The sequence below is a fragment of the Sinohyriopsis cumingii genome, chromosome 3 (genome assembly GCF_028554795.1).
Source record: "Sinohyriopsis cumingii isolate HCF-2022 chromosome 3, ASM2855479v2, whole genome shotgun sequence".
Classification (NCBI taxonomy): Eukaryota; Metazoa; Mollusca; class Bivalvia; order Unionida; family Unionidae; genus Sinohyriopsis; species Sinohyriopsis cumingii.
Genome location: NC_142963.1, coordinates 20866933 through 20890778, shown reverse-complemented (window position 1 = coordinate 20890778; position 23846 = coordinate 20866933). Strand labels below are relative to the sequence as shown.

Below are 23846 nucleotides of genomic sequence, written 5' to 3'. Positions count from 1 at the left end.
TAATAAATAACTCACATACCTCTACATCTGAAGATTTGCAAGTCCTTAAGTAGACTGCTCACTGACAATACATTCCATAATGTAATGCTTTTGACCTATGGTGAGGTATTTATACACAGACGATATAGCCCCATGTGCTTGATGAATATCATTTTTTCCCATCAAAAGCACTTCGCACATACTGCAAAGGATGAACCGAACTCACTGTTTCTAAAGATTTTACAATATACATAAATCACCCTCGGGTATTGTTGTACACAAGAAACAAAACCCCAAGTACAGTGTACATGTATTTAATAAATAAAGGGATTCAGTGGCAATGGCCACAAGCATCCTGATTAAACTTTTAGTTTCAAACTGTAAACAGTCTCCAAGAATCTCTTGAATGTTATATTTAATTTTGACCATCAAATACTTATTTTCATTGGTATATAAGGTTATAAAGAAGTTATATATAGTGGATAAAACATTTGCATGTTTCCCAGTAAATTCATTTGTACTTTTGTAATTTTTGCCAGGCGTTATTTTCCATCTGAAATGAATTAGTTATACATGTACTCTTTTTGCACTGTTAAATTTCAGTTGTTATGCACTTCTTAGGTCCTGTCAGCAGCACAAGTTCGCCTGTTTCAACATTTTGTATATTTATTGCAAGCACGTTTCTGTTTTTCTTCTTTTTGCATTTCAGAGATGTCAGTCACATGCTAGAAGTATATACACTTTAAGGTCATGGATGATAACCATGAGACATGCCTGGCCTGCACATCGTGCTCTTCTTCATGCATGTTGTGTTAACATTTGTTGTCCTAAATCTTGAAAAAGGAATTGAACAGCCATGAAAAAAGTGCAGGTTCAAAATTGTCCATGCATGAAATTCTTATAATTTTTCCAACTTCGGAATCTTTAATCTATTTGATTGGTGACTTCGATATGGCATCCTTACTCCCACTCAGCGGTTATCATGACTTCAGATCCAATCAACACCATGATGCCGTGAATAATAGGCATTATACAAGCTCTAACGTTGAGAATGCTCATGAGTAAATTTGGATGAAAACACAAACTGGCAGCCCAATTGGTATAAGCCCCTAGCCCCGTCCATACATGGAATTATCCAGCCTTATGAAGAATCAATGTAGGTTTCCACATTCCTGAATCTGTCATCTCAGCCTAGCAAGCCAGTATTTAACTCTAATTTGGTCAGAAACATTCTTTCCACTTCTTTCCTAGTAGTAATCTTATGCCTACTTGAGAAGGCTAGAAGTGAACATGCCCCTGGGATTCAGTATGCTGTATTGCAGAGATAGTCAATAGTGCTTCTTACCAAACGATTGTTACACCCTAACAGTCTCATGTAACCTGGATTTGAAAATAAGAAACATACTCTTAATATCTTCCTCTCTCAAACTACATCGATTGGATCTCTTCATATGTTCTTTGGGGGCAGCATATGAGTTGCGTCAGCTTTCCATACAAGCCCTTAACTCCATAAGTCCCAAGCCCCAAATTCTGATGGCCTGGTATTTAAATATAAAGTCTCAGTTTGAGACATATAGGAGTCAGCTGGCATTAGGAATGAGTGGAATCATCAATTTACAAATGCAATGCTACATACCATGGTACTCTTTCACTGTACCAGTACGTCAGAAGTTTTCACCAGTAAAGAATGTACGGAAATTCCTGTGGAATCTCGTGTGATTTTTATGCTATTAACAGCAGGTTTTCATCATTCATGACAAAATAATTCAAAACATCACCTTTTTTATAAACAATTGTATTTGTTCCCTTTATACCTCATATCAGCCCCTTGCGGCTCCACATACAGGTGTCGGACACACTTCACAACACTACAAACTCCCACAAGTCTCTTTTCCTGAGTCATTCCTATAGAAAAAACAACTCAGAGCTGGGCTGGTGCAGTGTGCTGTGACGGGACTTGCACCCGTTGTGCCAAAGATTATTTTATATGTATAATAAAGTGTCTATTGAACCTGTGTATTGTGTGTTATTTAAATTACAAATTGATGGTGAATATTACAAATATAATTAAATTTATGATCCTTTATTAATATGTTTGACAACAGTCATATATCCAAAATGATAGTCAAATGGAATACTGTGAAACAAATTCAGTCCAAATCCAACTTTCAGAAAACAATTGGATTAATAAGAAAAACCAAAAACCACTAGTCTTATTTTAATTATTTACTAGGGTATGTTAATGTGTTAAGTAAATGGTTTCCTTTGTAAGACTGCTAATCATCTTAGTGTGTCTTAGGTTTTTATTTAAGGTTGTGGTCAACATTATTAATTATTCCATTCTTATCTTAAGATCAGTATGTGATGGAATTATTTTTAGCTGTGTTTAGTTATAATTTGAGAGGAATTATGTATTAAAGTTATTCACTGGTATTACAAAGTGCTCATTAACTTTTGGACTAAATCATTATTTCGGGATTAATGAGAACTCATTCAAAGATGTGGATTACATCATTGTGATACATCAAGACTATTGGTATATCAGCACATTCAAGACTATGGATACATAAACACATTTAAGATTGGAATTCATTTGGAGCACTAGTGGAATTAATTTGAAACACTCCTTCCTTTTGGACTTGTTCTATCACTTTTATGATTGTTAGAGATTTAATTCAGAATTCTTTGTGTTTTTGATAAATTTTAATTTATTAACTTAGAGAATAAAATTATTTGTTGAACTTTACTAAACTAGTTGGTTTTGCTACATCTGTTACGTAGTTTAAAACCATATAGTCATAACAATCAATAAGTAAATTCCTGAAGAATCTTGTTATGACTTTGTTGATATTAACAGAGTATTTTTATTATTGGTGACAAAACAATTCACAACATTACCTTTTATTTACAAACAGTTTACAATCTGTCACAAATTAATAGTGAATATTACAGACATAATTATATTTATGTTCTTTTAATCACATGTTTGACATGTGTCAAGTATGCCAAAGCGGTGGCCAAATGGACTTTTGTTAAACAAATTTATGCCAAATCTAACTTTTGGAAACAATTTAGTTTAATAAAAAGAATCAAAAAGTCCCCCACATGCCATGTTTTAATTATTTTATTTAATTTAATGGGGAGGGCTCTAATTGGTGATTTTGTTTGGAATTGAAATGTTTTTTCTCTTATCTCAAGATAAAAAATTTTTCCATCTACTGACAGACTGAAAATATACAACCAAGTGTTTGGCTCTTACCCCATAACATTGAATTGTGGGTCCATTATAAATATGCGTTATACCATGGTACATATCACGGTATGTTCAGAAATACTGCGGTTCAAAATATGTTGCAGTACCCAGCTCTACTTGGTATAGCTTTAAAAGGAGAGAGGTGAATCTCTTTGAGCCAATTGTAACTGCCCATACAGTTACCATGCCACATTCATTAAAGGATAACTTCAGCCCCAGGCATGACCTCACACCTTTAACTATATGATATAGACGGAAATGTTTTTCATCTTTCCAGGAAGGGCTGGATACTGATATAGCAAAGAGCAATTCATGATGATAATGTAGTCGGGTTAATAATGTTGGAGAAACATAATTCACAGAAAGAAATTATTTTTTCAGAATGATTATTTCCACTAAATTACCCAGAATCCATCTCACGTTAAAGTTTACTCCTTTTGTGATATTTATGCAGCAATGTTGTATCAGTATTTTAACACAGTGAGATCAGTATCAAATTATTGATTTTTTAATGCAAATTTATGATGATACTAAAAGAACCAATCACATATTGTTCTCAACTATAAAAAAAATGTATTCTTTTTCCATTGCAGTCCCATCATCAGAATGTTGTTCAGCTGGAAATCCCCAGGGAGACGGCAACGATATCACAAATATTTAGAGCACTGGAGAAAGAAAAATACAATTACAATATCATGTACTACACTGTGTCACAAACAACTCTTGAAACGGTAATCTTGCTTTTAAACTTACTTTTGTTTGGCACTATAGAACCAGGGACCTGTTGTTAAACCCAAATAAATATATTATTTCACCCATATTCACACATATACCAGGATATATGAACAAAGCATCACAATTATTAACCCCTGGATATGCTGAAGCGACTTTACCGATCTGGATATGTATTTTAATTAAATAACAATTCAATATTGTTACCATAATATTTCTCACATTATTGTTTATTTTTCTTTGTTAATATTTGTTGCACCGATTAATAATGTTATTCTTCCCCTATAGCCAATGTTTGTATTGTTCTACTGCATATATACTTTCAATTTAAATCATGGGTTTCCTTTTACTTCCTTTGAAGTATGTGTATTTCACCGAGTATACATGAGAGAAAAAGGATTATTATAACTCTTATTTCCATTACACTTGGGAATACAAGTTTCTGAAACTGTTGCAAACACAGCTGTCCCTAATGGCAAGGTTATTAAAGTCACACAGTGTTTGTTATCTTAACGAATCTTTTTCTTTTCATTCCCATCATTTATATTTCATTGAGATGCTTCAATTTTTTTTCCAGGAAAGTGTATATTATGAAAAAATATTACTTTAATTTCTTTGAATATTGGTATTCATTTGGTTTTTCCTTGCATATGGAAATTTGATAGTTGATTTGCATTCTACCATTTTAATTTTGATATTCAGTGTTATATCAGTATTCATTTTGGTTTTCCTTGCATATGGAAATTTGATAGTTGATTTGCATTCTACCATTTTAATTTTGATATTCAGTGTTATATCAGTATGCGTTTTGGTTTTCCTAGCTTATGGAAATTTGACAGTCAGTTTGCAATTCTACCATTTTAATTTTCGTATTTCATGCTGTACAGGAATTATACTAAGGCATGTTTTTCCTCTACAGATATTTTTAAACATTGCACGAGATCAAGGCGATGAAAGCATTCCAGTGGATAGTGAAAGTAGTTTCCAGTCTGAAGGATCCGATGAATTAGTTTACTTTACCAACCCATTGATTGGAAAGAAATATGGCTACATGAAGGCCCCCTATGAATGAGTCAAAGATGTGTAATTCCATCCTTCAAAAAGATGCAGAATTTATCATGCAACAGCACAACAACTATTTGATGAGAATGGATATATATTCAACAAAGCTTTTAAAACTGAAACCCACCCCTTGCATTTTATTGCACCTTAAACTTAAGTACAGCTTTATCTTAAAATGATAGGGAAAATGCATTTAAACAGTGTTCCTACCATTCATATGACTTGAAAATGCATTCAAGCAATGTTCTTACCATTAACCTGACTTTAAAATGCATTCAAGCAATGTTCTTACAATTAACCTGACTTTAAAATGCATTCAAGCAATGTTCTTACTATTAACCTGACTTGAAAATGCATTCAAGAAATGTTCTTACAATTAACCTGACTTTAAAATGCATTCAAGCAATGTTCTTACTATTAACCTGACTTTAAAATGCATTCAAGCAATGTTCTTACTATTAACCTGACTTTAAAATGCATTCAAGCAATGTTCTTACCATTAACCAGACTTGAAAATGCATTCAAGCAATGTTCTTACAATTAACCTGACTTTAAAATGCATTCATGTAATGTTCTTATTATTAACCTGACTTGAAAATGCATTCAAGCAATGTTCTTACAATTAACCTGACTTTAAAATGCATTCAAGCAATGTTCTTATTATTAACCTGACTTTAAAATGCATTCAAGCAATGTTCTTATTATTAACCTGACTTGAAAATGCATTCAAGCAATGTTCTTACAATTAACCTGACTTTAAAATGCATTCAAGCAATGTTCTTATTATTAACCTGACTTGAAAATGCATTCAAGTAATGTTCTTACAATTAACCCGACTTAAAAATGCATTCACGTAATGTTCTTACTATTAACCTGACTTGAAAATGCATTCAAGCAATGTTCTTACCATTAACCTGACTTTAAAATGCATTCAAGCAATGTTCTTACCATTAACCTGACTTTAAAATGCATTCAAGCAATGTTCTTACAATTAACCTGACTTTAAAATGCATTCAAGTAATGTTCTTACAATTAACCTGACTTTAAAATGCATTCATGTAATGTTCTTACTATGAACCTGACTTTAAAATGCATTCATGTAATGTTCTTATTATTAACCTGACTTGAAAATGCATTGAAGCAATGTTCTTACAATTAACCTGACTTGAAAATGCATTCAAGCAATGTTCTTACAATTAACCTGACTTGAAAATGCATTCAAGCAATGTTCTTACTATTAACCTGACTTTAAAATGCATTCAAGTAATGTTCTTACAATTAACCTGACTTTAAAATGCATTCAAGCAATGTTCTTACTATTAACCTGACTTTAAAATGCATTCAAGTAATGTTCTTACAATTAACCTGACTTGAAAATGCATTCAAGCAATGTTCTTACTATTAACCTGACTTTAAAATGCATTCAAGCAATGTTCTTACTATTAACCTGACTTTAAAATGCATTCAAGCAATGTTCTTATTATTAACCTGACTTTAAAATGCATTCAAGCAATGTTCTTACTATTAACCTGACTTGAAAATGCATTCAAGCAACATTCTTATTATTAACTTGACTTGAAAATGCATTCAAGCAGGGGCTCCTGAGTGGCTGCATGGTCTAAAGCGCTGTCCGTTACGGATCACTGCTGTCTCACCTCTGTCTGCGTGGGTTCGAGTCTCAGATTCAGCCAAAGTGGGTATGTGAGAAAGCTTGCCAGTAGCTTCAAGTGGGTCGGTGGTTCTTTCCGGGGTTTTCCCGGGATCTTCCTCCACCATTAATACTGGCTGCCATGTATAGCCTATCGTGTGCTGAAAAAATGGCGTTAAACCCTACAACAACAGCATTCAAGCAATGTTCTTCCTAATAAACTGACTTGAAAATGCATTCAAGTAATGTTCTTACAATTAACCCGACTTAAAAATGCATTCACGTAATGTTCTTACTATTAACCTGACTTGAAAATGCATTCACGCAATGTTCTTACTATTAACCTGACTTTAAAATGCATTCAAGCAATGTTCTTACAATTAACCTGACTTTAAAATGCATTCAAGCAACATCCTTATTATTAACCTGACTTGAAAATGCATTCCGATAATGTCCTTGACATTCATCTGACCTGCACATGCACTCAAGCAATGTCCTTGACATTCATCAGATTCTCATGTACTCCAAATATTTCCTTAGTTGACAGAGACATATTTTTCTTCCTCATTCAGCTACATGTACACATGCTTTACAATCAATAGCAACTGACATGTGAAAGGAGATTCATTTTAGTAAATTATTCTACTTAAGTAGTCTCACATTTTTATTAAGTGACTTTCAGGGCATATGGATCATTGATATCTCACACAGGCAGCCTGGTTAAGCAGGATAGGTACATTGTAGATCTTCAGAAATTGCCTTTTTCAATGGGTGGCTGCTATTAACAGGTTTGACTGTATTTGGGGGAATTCCCCATATCATGTTAAATTTTATCAGAAAGTCCCAAGGGTAAACTTAATTAAAGGTTGCATAATCAAATGTCAATACCAAATATCTTTTCAGTGAAAGAATGGCATACTTTTATTGCTAGTAAAGATTGAAAATACGTAATAATTAAGGGTCTTTATCTCGCTGTCTGATTTGAAAGAATTTGTTTACGTCTCTATCAAATCTCTTTATAAGTAATTTCATTCTAATATTGCAAGTAGACTGCAATTAAATCATACCGAGTTTTAATACAGATTTTATTAATGATATATTCATAACTACCACTATGTTACACAGTTTAAAAGATAATACAATTTGTACATTGTAGTCTATATTTAAATGTATAAAATGAAATTCCTTTGTCATGGTCAGTGTACTCATATCTTTGGTTATTTTATCTGATAGCTGTAGTTATTTTGTCTCTTTTAAAATACAATTTCAATTATAATACCATATCAATGCAACCAGCACATACAATTTTCAACAGAGATATTTTTCTATTCTTATGTAATATGCTTTAAAAGATTTTTCTCGTATGTATATGTTTTTCTCATCTCAACATATTTTTCTCATATGTACATGTTTTTTCATAGGTATGTGCTTTTACTCCTGCATTTATTTTTTTCTCATATATATGTGTTTTAGTGAAGATTTTGATGTTTAAATTTTAGTCAAGGTTGTTTCATTTTACTACTCTTGTATCATTTTTGCCAATGAACAATGCAAATGGGCAATGAAGTTCTGATTGTATTACTCAGAATCCTTCTTCAGTCCAATTGTTGTTTCTTATTATGAATAATGTTCTTAGTATTATTATACTATGTTGTAAGAGCACTCCCGGTACAATTTTAAAAAGTGTTATCTTTATAAAAATAACAATAAATCTGATGTCTTTGGCATACCATCGATACTTTATTATTTTGCATTTATACAATTTATAACCATAACCACCATATTAGCAGGTGTTTAATTAATATCATCCATTCCCTCAGTCTTGAAATACCATCTATTTTATCTCTGGAGTTTTTTCTTCTTTATGTTTTATGTTATTTTCATCAAATGCAATTCTGTCATGACTCTTTGGTCATAAACTAAGTAACAGAAAGAACGAAAGTCCAACAAGTACTGTAAAACATAACAAATAACTGAATTTTCAAAGTTATAAAACGAACATTTAAGAGGAACTTACAGCAATTTGAATTAAATCAAAAATTATAGTATATACTACTAAATGAGTCTATTGTGACTATATGTTGCAATATAAATACACATGACAGACCACTACTAAATCATTCATTTCATATTTCTTACCGATGTGACTTACTCAACCACCTGACATTAAATAGCATACTGTAAACCACTCCAAATTTGTAAACAGGTTCATTATTAGAAACTTGTCAACACTTATTTATAGATGCTAGCATAATTGTGTTTCTTTCATAACATGGTTGTTACGAACGACTCGTTTTTATCTTAAGTCCATAAAAACTAATTTGAGTTGAAAATACAAATTTAGAAAGTGTCATAGATGTAACAAATATATACATTATTATTGTATGCTCATTTTAAAACCAAATATAGATGCAATACATATTCTTGTAATAAGCTCAGAAATATAATTTCAACAGTTTTCGTTGTTCCACATTTCTAAATTAACACTGTGATCAAAAGTATATTCATCTATCTATCCCATTTAAGAATAATTTGGATATAAATCCATTCCACAGGAGCCCTGGACAACTTAACTTATTGCAGGGATACCATTTTCAATACAGTGAAAACTGGGTTGAGCAACCCAAAAATATTAATAAAAATTATCATTACAAATTATAATGGAACTTTATATATTCTCCAGTAACAAACATTTGATCTTTATATTTTGCTCACAATGTTTCCTTATAATTCTTCATTGCTATCAGCAAGAGGTCATACTAATCTACTTATGTCAGCTACTTGGCATCTCATTAAGCAATCCATACTACCATCCTTACTGTGAACCTTTAAGGAAACAATAGTTGTGACTGGTTCTCTATTGACAACACACAAACTTAAGGTAGAGGTCTCCATCATCTTCAGTTTTACACACTGCATGCCTGTGGCCTAGTATCATGCTTTTCTATTAATAATAATAATAATAATAATAATAATAATGCTTTATTTATAGAGGGTGACTCATTAGTCAAGGACTATTCTCCCTTGAGGCCCTCTTAAGGAGAGTATATTGCTCTGTTGACACTTGTTGTGAGCTTGTGTCAGTTGCTAAATGTATATCCAAAGTTTAAATGGTTTCATACTATACTGGCTTGTGGGTTAATTGTTAAACACAAATCTCATACGGAAAGTTTACAACTTCCTGGCTATTTAGACAGAATTAATAGTAACTGCATTGAAGATAATGTGAACCATCATGATGCAAACACAAGTATGGATATGTTTCTGGTCAGGACTGGTCAACAACCAGTAGCTGAAGGACCACAAAATACCATTAAAAAGAAAGTAATTCGATTATTTTTTATTTGCTATCTCAAGTAGATTAAACGTGTGCAAATGTGCATGACAATTTCCATTAGAAGAACTGGTGGTGAATTACAAGTACTGTGCAATTAATATGAATCATTTTTATATTTGGTATCTTGGCGGCAATTGCAATAATTTACTGGGCAACCAGAAACATCTGCTTAAAAAACAGATTTTCAAATGCAACCATGGATTTTCAAACATTTTCTAGCACTGATTATATATGTAATCTTGCTTTCAATGAATTTTTGACTCATTAATAGGCCTGAACTATGATACATACGAACTAAATATTCTACTCTAATATTATTGTAATTTTAACATGAATCTGTCGATTCTGGCTCATCTGTGGTACAATGCAAAAAATGTACATCTCTGCCTAACAAAGTTTATATATCTGAACTAGCTATCAAAAGGCAGATTTTAAAAACTGAACTAGCTATCAAAACTTGATTTGCATTTATTTATCAAAATCCTGTCTTTTTAGCATGTTGAGTATAGTTTTTTATATAGCAAAGTCATATATATGCCCAAACCCTTTATCTATTTCACAATCTTTTGTTATAACCAAGCATTCAAATAAGAACTTCTTTGCCAAATATTGTCCTTATCTTGGCTTCTTGTATATCATAAAACTGTTGCAAAAGACTGTAATATTGCAGTACCACTTAAAGGAGTTATTCTAATATGAAATTGATTTATTTGACATGACATAATTGAACCTCTGGACACTCATCTCTCTCATAAATGTTCTGTGATATATCATCAATAAGTTTCCCATAACATGTATTTCAGTATATGATGAAGAGTGGTGAAAGAATTTGATATGCACTTCTGATAATCACAATGATTTCTTTTAGTACAATTCTCAGGCTACAATCCTAAAGTCCAAATAGATACTTTTTATTTATTTCTATATTTCTTTTATAGTGAATTGTTATTGATTTCCTTAAATTTTGTTATGCACTGACATTTAAAAACTAGCACAAATGATCATTTTAATTTACAAAAATGGAATTTTGTTCTGATTTGCAACTCCGTGTCTGCATCATATCCTTCTAATCTGGAGATTTTGTGATACTACCGAAATTATACCAATGGGCATGGGGGCCCCAAGTGGTTGAGTGGTCTAAAGCGCTCTCCGTTACGGATCACTGCCATCTCACCTCTGTCTGCGTCGGTTCGAGTCTCGGATTCGGCTAATGTGGGTATGTGAGAAAGCTTGCCAGTAGCTTCTCGTGGGTTGGTGGTTCTTTCCCGGGTTTTCCTGGGTTCTTCCTTCACCATTAATACTGGTCGCCATGTATAGTCTATCGTGTACTGAAAAATGGCGTTAAACCCTACAACAACAACCAACGGGCATGTATAGGTCACGCTAATGTAGGTCGAATTAGAGCCAAAAAAAAGCATTGTTGACCATTGCAATTTTATTATTTAATGTAAGTATTGCAGGGTTTCCTTACATAACTATTAAATGGAGAGTGCATAAAATGTGCTGTTTGCAGTACTCTTCTTTTACATAAACCACTATTTAAAAACAAAATCAAGACACACTCCACAAGCACATCATCACAGTAAAATCAAATGGCTAAGACCCACTCAGCAAGCACATCATCAAAGGTGAATTGTGGGGAAAATTAATTGCTTCCATTTGCCACCTTTAATGGCATTCAGTCCCAATTAAATTATTCCAAGATAAAAAGAGCAAACACATCAATCACAAAAATAAAGTATTACAAATAAACACAAATTTGTATGGTTAATATGTACATTTTGAAATATAAATATGATAGAATATAAAGAAATGTAAACTATAAATAAATCAATTTTCATATTGTTTGGCAGATTAATAATAAGGGACAGAATTCCTTGTAAACATTTAACGTGCCACGTTAAGTCAGTTGCCCATTTGAGTAAAACTATGTTGCACTTGTCACAAAGCTAAAATTTGCACCACAGGTAAATGCTGTCTGTGGCAATGATACATTTACATTAAGATACAATACAATGGTAATTTCATGCATATGGTTCCCTGACACATGTGTTCTTATTTCATTTCGGCGCAATGATTTACATTTACCACCCTCTACAACTTTTAATGTTGCTGGCACTTGTGGCAAGGAAGAAACTTTTCAATCTTGACCTGAACTGGTCAAAGATCAAGTTTACAGGAACTGAAATAAGGAAAACAGCTTCTACAAAGTGACTTGAGTTTTGTACAAGATGCCTCAAAAAACATTGTACAGTATATGATTTCGCATTTGACATAAGAAAGACAACTCTTGATTTGGGGCTCAAAAGTTCAAAGGTCTAAGTCATATTGACTTCTAGAAGAAAATGGTTTCTGCATGAGCTCTTTATCAGCGACTTTGATCAAATGTTGCGTGTTATTTGTAATGAAGACACAAATTATTTCTAAGGGAATCAAAAGGCCAAAGGAAGAAGTCATGGTGACTGAATCAAGGAAAACTTATTTCAACAAGTTATATTAGCACAGGTATTAGACAAAACAAGAAAAATGTACGAGTGGGAACCGAAGTTTTACCATGGCTCAATTCAATTATGCATTTGACATGGGAACACCTCTGTTAGTCGACTGTAGTAAGAGATTTTCAGTATTACTCATACCCAGCCGGGGCCCCAAGTGGCCAAGTGGTCTAAAGCGCTCTCCATTATGGATAACTGCCATCTCACCTCTGTCTGCACAGGTTCGAGTCTCAGATTCAGCCAATGTGGGTATGTGAGAAAGCTTGCCAGTAGCTTCTCGTGGGTCGGTGGTTCTTTCCGAGGTTTTCCCGGGTTCTTCCTCCACCATTAATACTGGCCGCCATGTATAGCCTATCGTGTGCTGAAAAATGGCGTTAAACCCCACAACAACAACAACAACAACATACCCAGCCAGAGACCCCAATCAATTCAAAATAGAATTACAAGTGTGGGAAATGTCTAGATTCATCCTTCTATGTGAAACATTACTGAAAAATTCTTAGACTTACCAGATACAGTGATGATTACACAAGAACAACTGGTCCAACAAAGATGTTAGTCAAGGATGAAATTAATAATACTGATCATAGACTAACCACAACAATTCCTGCTAATCCTGTTTTTGAGGTAAACCTTGCTGCCCACATTGCCAAAGTCCTTGTACCCAACCCAACTTTTAACTTTTGATTTGCACAGCATCAATCACAACTTACTAGTGATTCACTGAGGTTCTCATGTGCAATTCCTTTCAGTAACAAATGTTTCTGCTGAGATGTTTGCAAGATTATTTTGTAGCTAAATATAGTCACATTATTCTGGAAAAACAATGCCAACATTCACTTTATTATTTATGCAGCCGGTAACAATGTCAGAAAAGCACTCAACATGGCCTTAATGCACTAAAACATGTGTTCATTGCATTTCAAAATGTAAATCGAGACCCATAGTAAGATGATATTTGACACCTAAAGGAGTGACTGCAGTTAAAAGGTTAAAATTATCCAGGTCAGAGGTGATACCAATAAAAATGACCAGTGGAATATTTCTATTCCTTGCAGCAATTCCAGCCTTGTTAGTAGCAGTGGCTCCTGTGGTTGCAAAAACTGTGGCATTAGGGCTGTTGGACCTCTAACAGAAATTACTATTAAAAAAGCAGTTGGTGGTTGTATAAAAAACATGAAGAGGTCTTCAATTAACAGGAACAAGTCTATGAATACCATTGGGCAGAGGTCTTTGATTACCCAATTGAAGAAGATCAACCCAAAGACCATTCATGATCTACTCAAGATGACAAAATCAAACATTTTCTTGTTGTTTTTATGCTAAATGAGCCTGCATTTGACAACAGGGCCCGGCACTGATTGGGTTGCATATCTGGTGACACCTCAACATCGTTGTATTTTGACTCGTATGGACTTGTACCACCAGTGGAAGCTGTTCATTAGTTAACCAGGCATGGATGACAACCAGTTCTAATTGACAGTACCAGTACAAACATAGTTGGATGGACCAATATGTGGTCATCTTGTTCTTGAAACATTGCATGAACTTGCATGTTCACCAACACCGCAAACAATTAATGATTTCACATTAAAGTACACTTAATATTATACAAATGTCTATTAATATTTAGCCATTACTCATCTTGAAGACACTGTGCTCATGTGGATCTGAGTAGATTTGCCACCAAAGCGGATTTGTCCAAACTGACTAGTTGTGTTGTTTTTGACACTGACCCAGGTAAGCATGTGATTTTTCAAGATCAAAAAGTGGTAAACTGCAAATGTCTAATGTTCACATTCAAGATATTATTGCCAAGGTGAAAGGTGCTGTCACAAAGAACCTGGCCAAGATCACTGAAAATGGGTGAGTCAGAGACAATGATGTGTCAGTTGTGTTTATCACAGATTATAGTACTGTAGCTGAGGCTGTGGTAAAACAACACGTGGATGCAAACATTGCAGAGTTGCCCCCACTGACATGCATAGTAGCTTCATGGAGTGCAATAATCAGAATATTAATCTGAGGTGAAAAAACAGATGACGGTGTAACCATATTAAACGGTTGACTTGTTTTAGGTCCTCTTATTAAAAATGGCATTGACAGACCAAAAAATCACATCTTAAAGATGCACGAGCCTGAATCATACATGTTTATTACAACTCAAAGTAAAGGTATGTGGGACGAATGGGAATGTTGGTAAATGATGAGTGGTAGCTCGGTCATGATTTTGTACCATTACTATCACTTACGATTAAAAAGGACAGTGTTAATAGAGATTTTTGCAAAGCTGCATTATAAGCATCATTAGACACCTGACTTGAAATTCAGTTTGAAGCACTCAACATTTATCCTCATGGGTATGAAACCATCTTTAGTGTTTTAAGATTACTTATATCTTTATTATATATAAAATAGATTCTAATCATGGTGATGAGGTTGTGGAATCTACCAACAGGGTGTTGGATCAGCTGACAGTGGATGCTAACATCAATAAAAATTGTCCTCAATTTCTTGATAAATATCTGCTTCACAGTGGTGTTACCAAACCCCTGTATGAACTCTAATATAATTTTGCTAAAGGTCAAGAAGGCAGATGGGATGGTCTTTCAAGACAGGTTCTACTGTACAGTAGAACCCACATACCAGACAGTAGAACCTGTCTTCAAAGACCACCCCTCTGCCAACAAATAACTGTCTCTTCAGACAGGTGGTCTCTCATCACAGGTCATAACACTACATAATAAATCTGTACATGGAGAATTTGATCTCTTAAAACAGGTGGTCTCATAGCAGTGGTCTCTCAAGACAGGTTTCACTGTAGCACAGATAATTTTCGTTTATTGATGAGTGGAAAAGGTTGAACCCACTTTGACTCTACTTTAGTTCCATTAACATACCAATGCCTACAACTGAAGATTTGCTTGCCAGACAAGACTTTTACTTTGTATGAGTAGTAAATCCTTGACGAAATAGACATTTGTAAAAACATTTCACTATGACCTTAAATAAAATAGACATTTGTGAAAAGTATATCACATTGTCCTACACACCCCAGGAGTGGTTCGGAATGATTAAGGGACCACCATATCTACCATGAAGCTAATGATCTTCATGGAGGCCAAACATTTTACACTGTGTTTAACTTTTAATAACAAGGTTATTTGTATCAAATAGGTTACTGTGACCTACATTTTTCTGGAGGTTTAAGAACAATGCAGAAACCACAAGTTCCATGAAAATATTATTCCTAAAACTGAAATCAGTGGCAGATACACAACATTTGTACAATTTTAATCTGGATTTTCATCATCAACAGCACCAACGACAGTGATGCATTGCTAGCTATAATGTAACTGGTATAACAAGCTAAAACAATACAAAACAGCTCTATATTAAAGCTTGTAGACTCTTCAAGACATAGTCCCTTAGCAGTATTGTAACCTGGAGCAAACACACAGAAAATTGCCTGTATCCTTCAAAATTTCACAATGCTTCACATCTTAGTTACTGTACATAGATAAAAAGTACTGCAAAACAATGTTCCACATAGTATGACCAAAGTTGACTGCTGTTATGGCATAACTTTTACACCAATCTCTGCATTTTTACATCTCAGAAAATACTATTACATCTTAATTAATCAAGGCATTAAAAAAAATAGAAACACAATCAACATTCAAATCATAAAGTGTGTCAGGACAGTTTTCATTCCTGGATTCCATTTGTTCTTCATCAGATGCTGAGAATAATTATGTCACACATCTCAAGTTTACACTCAATCTGAGAGTTACATAAATCTTGACATAAAAGTGGACCAAACAGTGATCATCTGTCTTCCTGAATTTTCTGTTCAACCAGATCTCCAAAACCAAGTTTCTTCATGTCTTCTGTTTTCATCAAGTTTCTGAAACAAAGCAAAATATTCTGCTATTGGCAACTTTCATTCTAATGATATTACTACCGTGACCTTCTAAATCAGTTACCTGATTATGCCTATTACCTTCTTAGAAAGCATGTAATGTGCTGGAAGAACTTCCTCACCATAAGACACTTCATAATAACATGATTCCTTTTAAAGACAGTTATGGTCATGGATATTTCATTATGTAGTGATAAAATTACATGGATAATTTATCTTAACAGAACAGTGGATACTCTATGCCTCCCTTGGGCAGGCAAGGGATTACATGTACTATATTTCTGTTTGGTTCTACTTTTATTGCTGAAACAGACGTTGCAAATGGTATTGTTTAACACTTCATATCAAAAGAAAATTTAGTGCTATATGTTTGCTTTCTGTAGTCTAGGTAAAGATTTAGTTCTGATTTTTGCTTACTGCATTCTAGGTGAAGATCTAGCTATTAATGTTTACTGTATTCCGGTAATGATCTGAAGATGAAAACTTTATTAATTGCTCATACATAAGTTAAAGAAAATTTTCCTAATCTTTCTTAATGATATCTGAACACATATTTCTGAAACAGTTTTATGAAAAATTATTTTCAAAAGAATATTTTTAAAAATCAAACAATATATATAATAACATGGAACTGAGAATGTTAGTTTGGCCATTCTAATGTACAATGGCAGTGTTGGCCAATGTCAATGAGTGTGACATTAGGTGGAATGAAGTAGAGAATAATCTAACCCTAATTAGGAATATGGCAAAAACATATAAAACAACGATGAATAGGTTCATCTTTTCTTTCTTTTGTTCCTTCCCTACAGTGATAAAATTGCAAATAAAGTAAATTGCTCTTCTTCATATTTTCATTGTAATAATATCAATAATAATATCAATAATAATAATAATAACAATATCAATAATAATAATAAATAATATCAATAATAATAATAAATAATAATAAACAATATCAATAACAATAATAAATAATAATAATAAATAATATCAATAATAATAATAAATAATAATATCAATAATATCAATAATAATAATAAATGATAATATCAATAATAATATCAATAATATCAAAAGTAATAATAAATGATAATATCAATAATAATATCAATAATAATAATACATGATAATATCAATAATAATATCAATGATAATATCAATAATATCAATAATAATAATAAATAATAATAATATCAATAATAATAATAAATAATAATATCAATAATATCAATAATAATATCAATAATAATAATAAATGATAATATCAATAATAATATCAATAATAATATCAATAATAATAATAAATGATAATATCAATAATAATATCAATAATAATAATAAATGATAATATCAATAATGATATCAATGATAATATCAATAATAATAATAAATGATAATATCAATAATAATATCAATAATAATAAATGATAATATCAATAATAATATTAATAATAATATCAATAATAATATCAATAATAATAAATGATAATGTCAATAATAATATCAATAATAATATTAATAATAATATCAATAATAATAACAAATGATAATATCAATAATAATATCAATAATAATAAATGATAATATCAATAATAATATCAATGATAATATCAATAATAATATCAATAATAATAATAAATAATAATATCAATAATAATATCAACAATAATAATAAATAATAATATCAATAATAATAAATAGTAATAACAAATAATAATATCAATAATAATAATAATAATAAATAATAATATCAATAATAATATTAATAATAATAAATGATAATATCAATAATATCAATGATAATAATAAATGATAATATCGATGATAATATCAATAATAATAATAAATGATAATATCAATAATAATATCAATGATAATATTAATAATAATATCAATAATATCAATAATAATATCAATAATAATAATAAATGATAATATCAATAATAATATCAATGATAATATTAATAATAATATCAATAATAATATCAACAATAATAATAAATGACTATATTCACTTCAAGCCACTACTTAGACTCCAATATTCAACCATATGATTTTGCAACTTCATTAAACTGCTTAAAACGTTTGTAAACTTTAATTAAAAAAATTGATATTTAATTAGGTTATGGATGACTGAAATAAAGTAAATACAACTGAAGCTTGAGAGCTTAAACTTCAGTGAAGCTAATAAATCAGTTTTCTTGACAGGTAGTTCAATGATCACACCGCAATACAGCTTAAAATGTGGTCTTAAGCATCACAGTTCCAGTGTTTCCAAATAAAGCAAATCAGTCTTAAGTAGCCACATAAGAAATGGAATAGGTGCCATGTAAAGAGTCACAAGCTTAATCAGATTCATTTATACAATAATATGATTTTTATATGCTGGAAATAATGACTAAGACAGTCAGGTGGTTGCTTAATACCAGTGACCTTAATGGTATGTTTGATTATATTACTGTCTATCTTACATGATTAAATGTATTGAACTTAAGGCGCACAATAAGCACAAAACTTTGCAATAGTCATAATAATTGAAGGGAAATTTTCTTCTAAATAATGGCATTAGTAATAACACCTATATGACATCGTAAATAATGGCATCAGTAACATCTATCCATATGACAGTGTAAAAATAGTGGCATCAGTAATACCTATCCATATGACATTGTAAATAGTGGCATCAGTAATATCTATCCATATGACATTGTAAATAAAGGCATCAGTAATACCTATCCATGCGACATTGTAAATAATCTCTGGATTCATGACGGCATTGACTAGTCTCTCTTTTGTTGTCCCTCAAACAGATCATATATTTTATCATGAAGGCTCTGCATTCACCTGGAAAAATAAACGTTAAGTGAAAAGTTCCTTAAAGTGATTGAATTTTATGCATTTTCTCAACAAAGTCAAGGCTTATGCCAGAAAATCCTCTGTCATGAGAGGTTGACACACAACTTAAAGGAATGTTACATTATCTGCAGCCATGACACCTTGACAAAGTGATCCAAAATCTTACTTGTTTCCATAGGCAGACAGGTATGACAATAATATTGAAAAACACATCTTACTGGACATTAAAACTGTGGACCATTTAAAAAAAATACCCCAAATTTCAAATCATACAGAAGAGGTTACCTATATATATATGTGCCTCTTTTTGTTTTCAATAAGTGATTTATGAATCAAAACACTGAGTCACCTGATCCATCCTCCAGTCTGTGCATCTGTCCAGCATTCAACTGTTTTTCAACAAGTATAAATTAACCATATAACTGTTTGCATATTCATGGGAAACAAAATGGAGAGAATGGTGATTTAAGGCAAATAAGATATTGTAAGGACCATAAGGGTTTACGGCATTCTATGGATATCACACTATGGATGTTTAAGACAAAAATCTCTCTATACTCCAACTGACTATTTTTGACTATATGTGGTACATAATGAAAAATAAAGGTTCACCTGAAATAGTTGAGTTGACATTTTGGTGCAATCATTTGGAAAAAAGTGTGAATCCAGCAATCACACATCCTATAACAGACCCTTAAAAAGTAAACACATCGCATGTAAATGTACATGACTGATTCAAAATTAACTCATGGGATGGCAAAGCCAACCACAAAGGATGTGCTCTCACAGTCTCCATGTCATGAACTGATGACTTAAATCTGTCCTGAAAGCTGCTTTACTTCAAGATCATTTTTACAACATGTTTAAAATCTGAGGAAAGCAAATCTCATTTTAAAAACCTCCATATACATGAGTATAATCAATGCTTGCTTTAGTCCATCCTGTATACCTACAATTCACACCCGAACTGTAAGCCATATACTAAGTTTGGTCATGGAACCTGCTCAAAAGCAAAGTTATTCTGCAAATCACATTTTACTCGAGACATAATGTCCTTGATCTCTGACATCAAAATGAACGGGCCTCTTCCATACTTTAAGTGTAAGTGTGATGGTACCTAGCTGACAAATTCAATTTTCTCTGCAGAAAACATACTTTATCTTTGATAGGGACTATGAACTTTGAACTTTTGATATCATGATCAAGAGATTTCTTCATTACCCCAAGTGCAAACCATCCACAAAGTCTGGTTCAGGTATGTATTCTTTCGGTCACTTTGACCCAAAGTCTGGTTCAGGTATGTATTCTTTCAGTCACTTTGACCCTAACCTTCAACCTTTTGACCTTCAAATCAATAGGCTTCTTCACTGCTCAAGTGAAAGCCATCTACAAAAAACTTTGGTAGCTGTAGCAAATGGTGAAAAACTCAAGTTGTATGGAAACCATTATTCTTCTTTCACCTAGTAGTCTTGACATTTGATCTATTGACCCCAAAATTCTGAGGATTCTTTCTTACCTCAAGTACAAGCCATCCATAAAAATTAGCAACTGTGTATGTTGGACAACTGTAGTCATTGTGCAGAAGCAAACTAGAAACAGATAGAAGCCAGCCAGTGATATAATATACCCTGCCTCATCAGTTCTTTGCACAGTGGTTGTCATAGATGAAACTGTAGCTTGGTAACAAAAAGCTAAGACATAAATTTATGTTCATGTTACAATGTACTGCAAACTTTGGGGTAAAGAGTATTGATTAATGCACTCAAATGTGAGTGGAGAGAGGTACAGCATTGATTCTGAAGTTTGAACAAGTCCGTAAGTGCAACAAAGGTCTACTCAAACAGCACTCATCACTCCTGACTATAAGTAATTATCAAATTATGGACATAATCTGCTACCCTTTGTTTAGTAAATCCCAGTCTTAGTCACAATGAGGGTAGACTTAATTCAGTAATTCTTCTCCAAAATGTGATAAAAACATGCAACAAATGGTTTTACAAAGAAGTATTCAATGTGTGTGCTTCATAATAAGAAACATGTTTAGAAACATATAAATATAAATGGATACATTTACTGCTTATTAAAGTATAAAATTATTATATTTACATAGTTAAATAGCATGAAAAAAGTAAGTAAATAAAACAATTATTGAAGGAATCTACAGAATACAGGCTAATACATGACTAAAAACATGAAAATCCCAAATATTATCAGTTACAAGATGTGCTGGTGTGATGTCAGTGGAAGAGAAAAGGGAATTAACTCATTTTGTCTTTAAGTACCTGGACTGCACCAGGCACTACCCTGTCATAAATACATTTTGATCCACATCTTAATATAAGATATGATAATAACAAGTTTTAGGCTGGATTTTCCATTAACATTCTTTCTACTTCATATCATTCAGAATTTTATACTGAAAGTAATGAAAACCAAAAAACAATCAAATGTAAAGTTTTCACAAGTTTTTGTTTTCATCAGTATCGTTTTTGGCTACATCAGTTTTTATTTCTGGATTAATTCTTTTTACTCTTCTTCTGGTGGGTTGAATGCATGACTGGGGAACTGGGGCTTTCATACAATTTTAATTGTCTGGTATTATTTTATAATCTCTAGTGAAGAAATTATAACTTATCACTACACTACTGTCCCTCTATCACCTTTACCTTGCAAAGCAAAAAAAGATGACTAATGATGAGATAGATTAACGAATTTAAATGAAAAAACAAACCATACCATAATGATACAGAGACTGCTCAATTAATGAAGCTGCTGTCTTTGTTCAAATAAACTGGATGCTTTCTCAAACATGAATCACTACCAAATCTGTCTCAAAAACCATTTCATAATGATGCAGAGACCACTTAATTAGTGAAGCTATTGTTTGTGTTCACATGAACTGGCTGCTTTCACATACAAGTATCACTACCAGATCTATCTCAAAAACCATACAATACATTAAAACAATCATCCTGAGCTGAAATCATATCCTTACTGGTATACAGTTGTAAATAACCACTGCTGCTGCCCAATATATTTATGTTTGTCATTTAGTTTTCGACCATTCTGTTTGACCATTTCATATAATTGCCAAATTCATATGCAAATTAAAAACTAAAATAATTACAAAACCAAATAATTCCATCAGAATAAATTTGCTTGAAACTCTGTCAGTTCTATACTTCTGAGAAATATGTATATTTTAGCTATATTTACATAAGTACTTTAGAACCTTCATTTGGAATAATTTTGGATTATTTCTGGGATACTGTAAAATTGATCATACATTATGAAATTCTATGAATTCATATAATACTGTAAGTAATTTTTAATTCTTTCACTTTGATTTATATTTTGGAAAACTGAATGCTTGCTGGGTATTACTTCATATCATTATATAGTTTATTCCCCTAGTATATAACATTTGAAACTCTGCCAGCTTTAAATCTTTGAAAAATATGGATATCTCAGCTCTATTTGGTAACTGAATAAATCAGCTCTGTATACAACTTTGACTACACCAAAGATTTCATGCAATTTGTGTCTTCATCACAATATATTTATCATGTTTTCATTATAATACTGCCATGGATGCTGGCTCATTTGGACTATAGTTGATTGGGACCAAAAAACAGGCCAGTTTGGACCCAATGCCAGACTGACTCTGTTAATGTGAAATATTATATAATAAAGAAAAACATAATAATATCATAAATTGTAAGTAACTTCTAATTAGTTAGTATACATTTAGTACTTACTAGAATATACTCAATTAGTACAATAAACAGCACCAAAGATAAAAGTTACATAATTCTAATAAAATTAACATATTCAGACCAATATATAACAATGAAAAATTGTACTGCATGGGACCTTTTGTCGCTTTTCGTTTTTTTTTTAAATCTGTCAGTAAACTACATCATTTCTCAATAAAATAAACTATATCAATTTAGTGCAATAGGTGAAAGAGCTGCTTTTAAATTAGTTTACTATTAACTGGGTAAATCAAAACAATCCAGTCTCACATTACTTCTTTTCATTTGTATACAGTACTCGACCATTATCTCACCTAAAATCGGATTTCGGTTTCCTGTTCAAAATAACTAAGTCTGTGAAATTAGAAATATCATATTTTAAACAACTGTAAATGTCTCATTTACATCTGAATTATTCACATGATCAGAGTCAGCCCACAAAGGGATCCGAATCAACCTACATGCACCTATTGCTGTAGTAGTCTGAGTTTAGAGGAAACAGTCCGAGTTTAGATGAAACTCGGACTATTGTTATAGACGCATTGTAATTATGATTCATAATACGAATGATTTTATAATATTAGTGTCTTCACTTCTGCCTTGGACATGGGTTTCATTTAGGCATGGTAAAATTCCTGTATGCACCTTCGTGATCAAGAGGAAAACTTCCTTTGTCTGGTGGCCTTACAACAGCCCTCTGTGGAAATGTCATTGCTGTAGACATATTTAATTTAGAAAAAGTACAAATATGTAACGCAGATGATTCTCCAAAATCGTCGTGCAGAAAGACCCAAACTATTCCGGATG

The 23846-nt window shown here is 32.1% G+C and overlaps 2 protein-coding genes across 2 annotated transcripts in view; one reads left to right on the top strand and one right to left on the bottom strand.

Moving 5' to 3' along the window:
• Window positions 1–5380, top strand: part of LOC149802515 (phospholipid-transporting ATPase ABCA1-like) — a 50241-nt gene extending 44861 nt beyond the window's left edge. The window contains exons 22-23 of the mRNA XM_089951527.1: window positions 3826–3963; window positions 4884–5380. Of these exons, the coding sequence (XP_089807653.1) occupies window positions 3826–3963; window positions 4884–5036 (291 nt within the window). The 3' untranslated portion in view covers window positions 5037–5380. The remainder of the gene's footprint in view (window positions 1–3825; window positions 3964–4883) is intronic.
• A 10357-nt stretch (window positions 5381–15737) lies between these two features.
• LOC149802514 (cytochrome c oxidase assembly protein COX19-like) lies at window positions 15738–23837 on the bottom strand. Its single transcript, XM_089951757.1, has 3 exons — window positions 23685–23837; window positions 19161–19272; window positions 15738–16413 (listed from the first exon to the last, which is right to left on the bottom strand). Exons 1-3 carry the CDS (start codon window positions 23761–23763, stop codon window positions 16335–16337), a joined length of 270 nt encoding a protein of 89 aa, XP_089807883.1. The 5' UTR covers window positions 23764–23837; the 3' UTR covers window positions 15738–16334.
• Window positions 23838–23846: the final 9 nt, after the last annotated feature.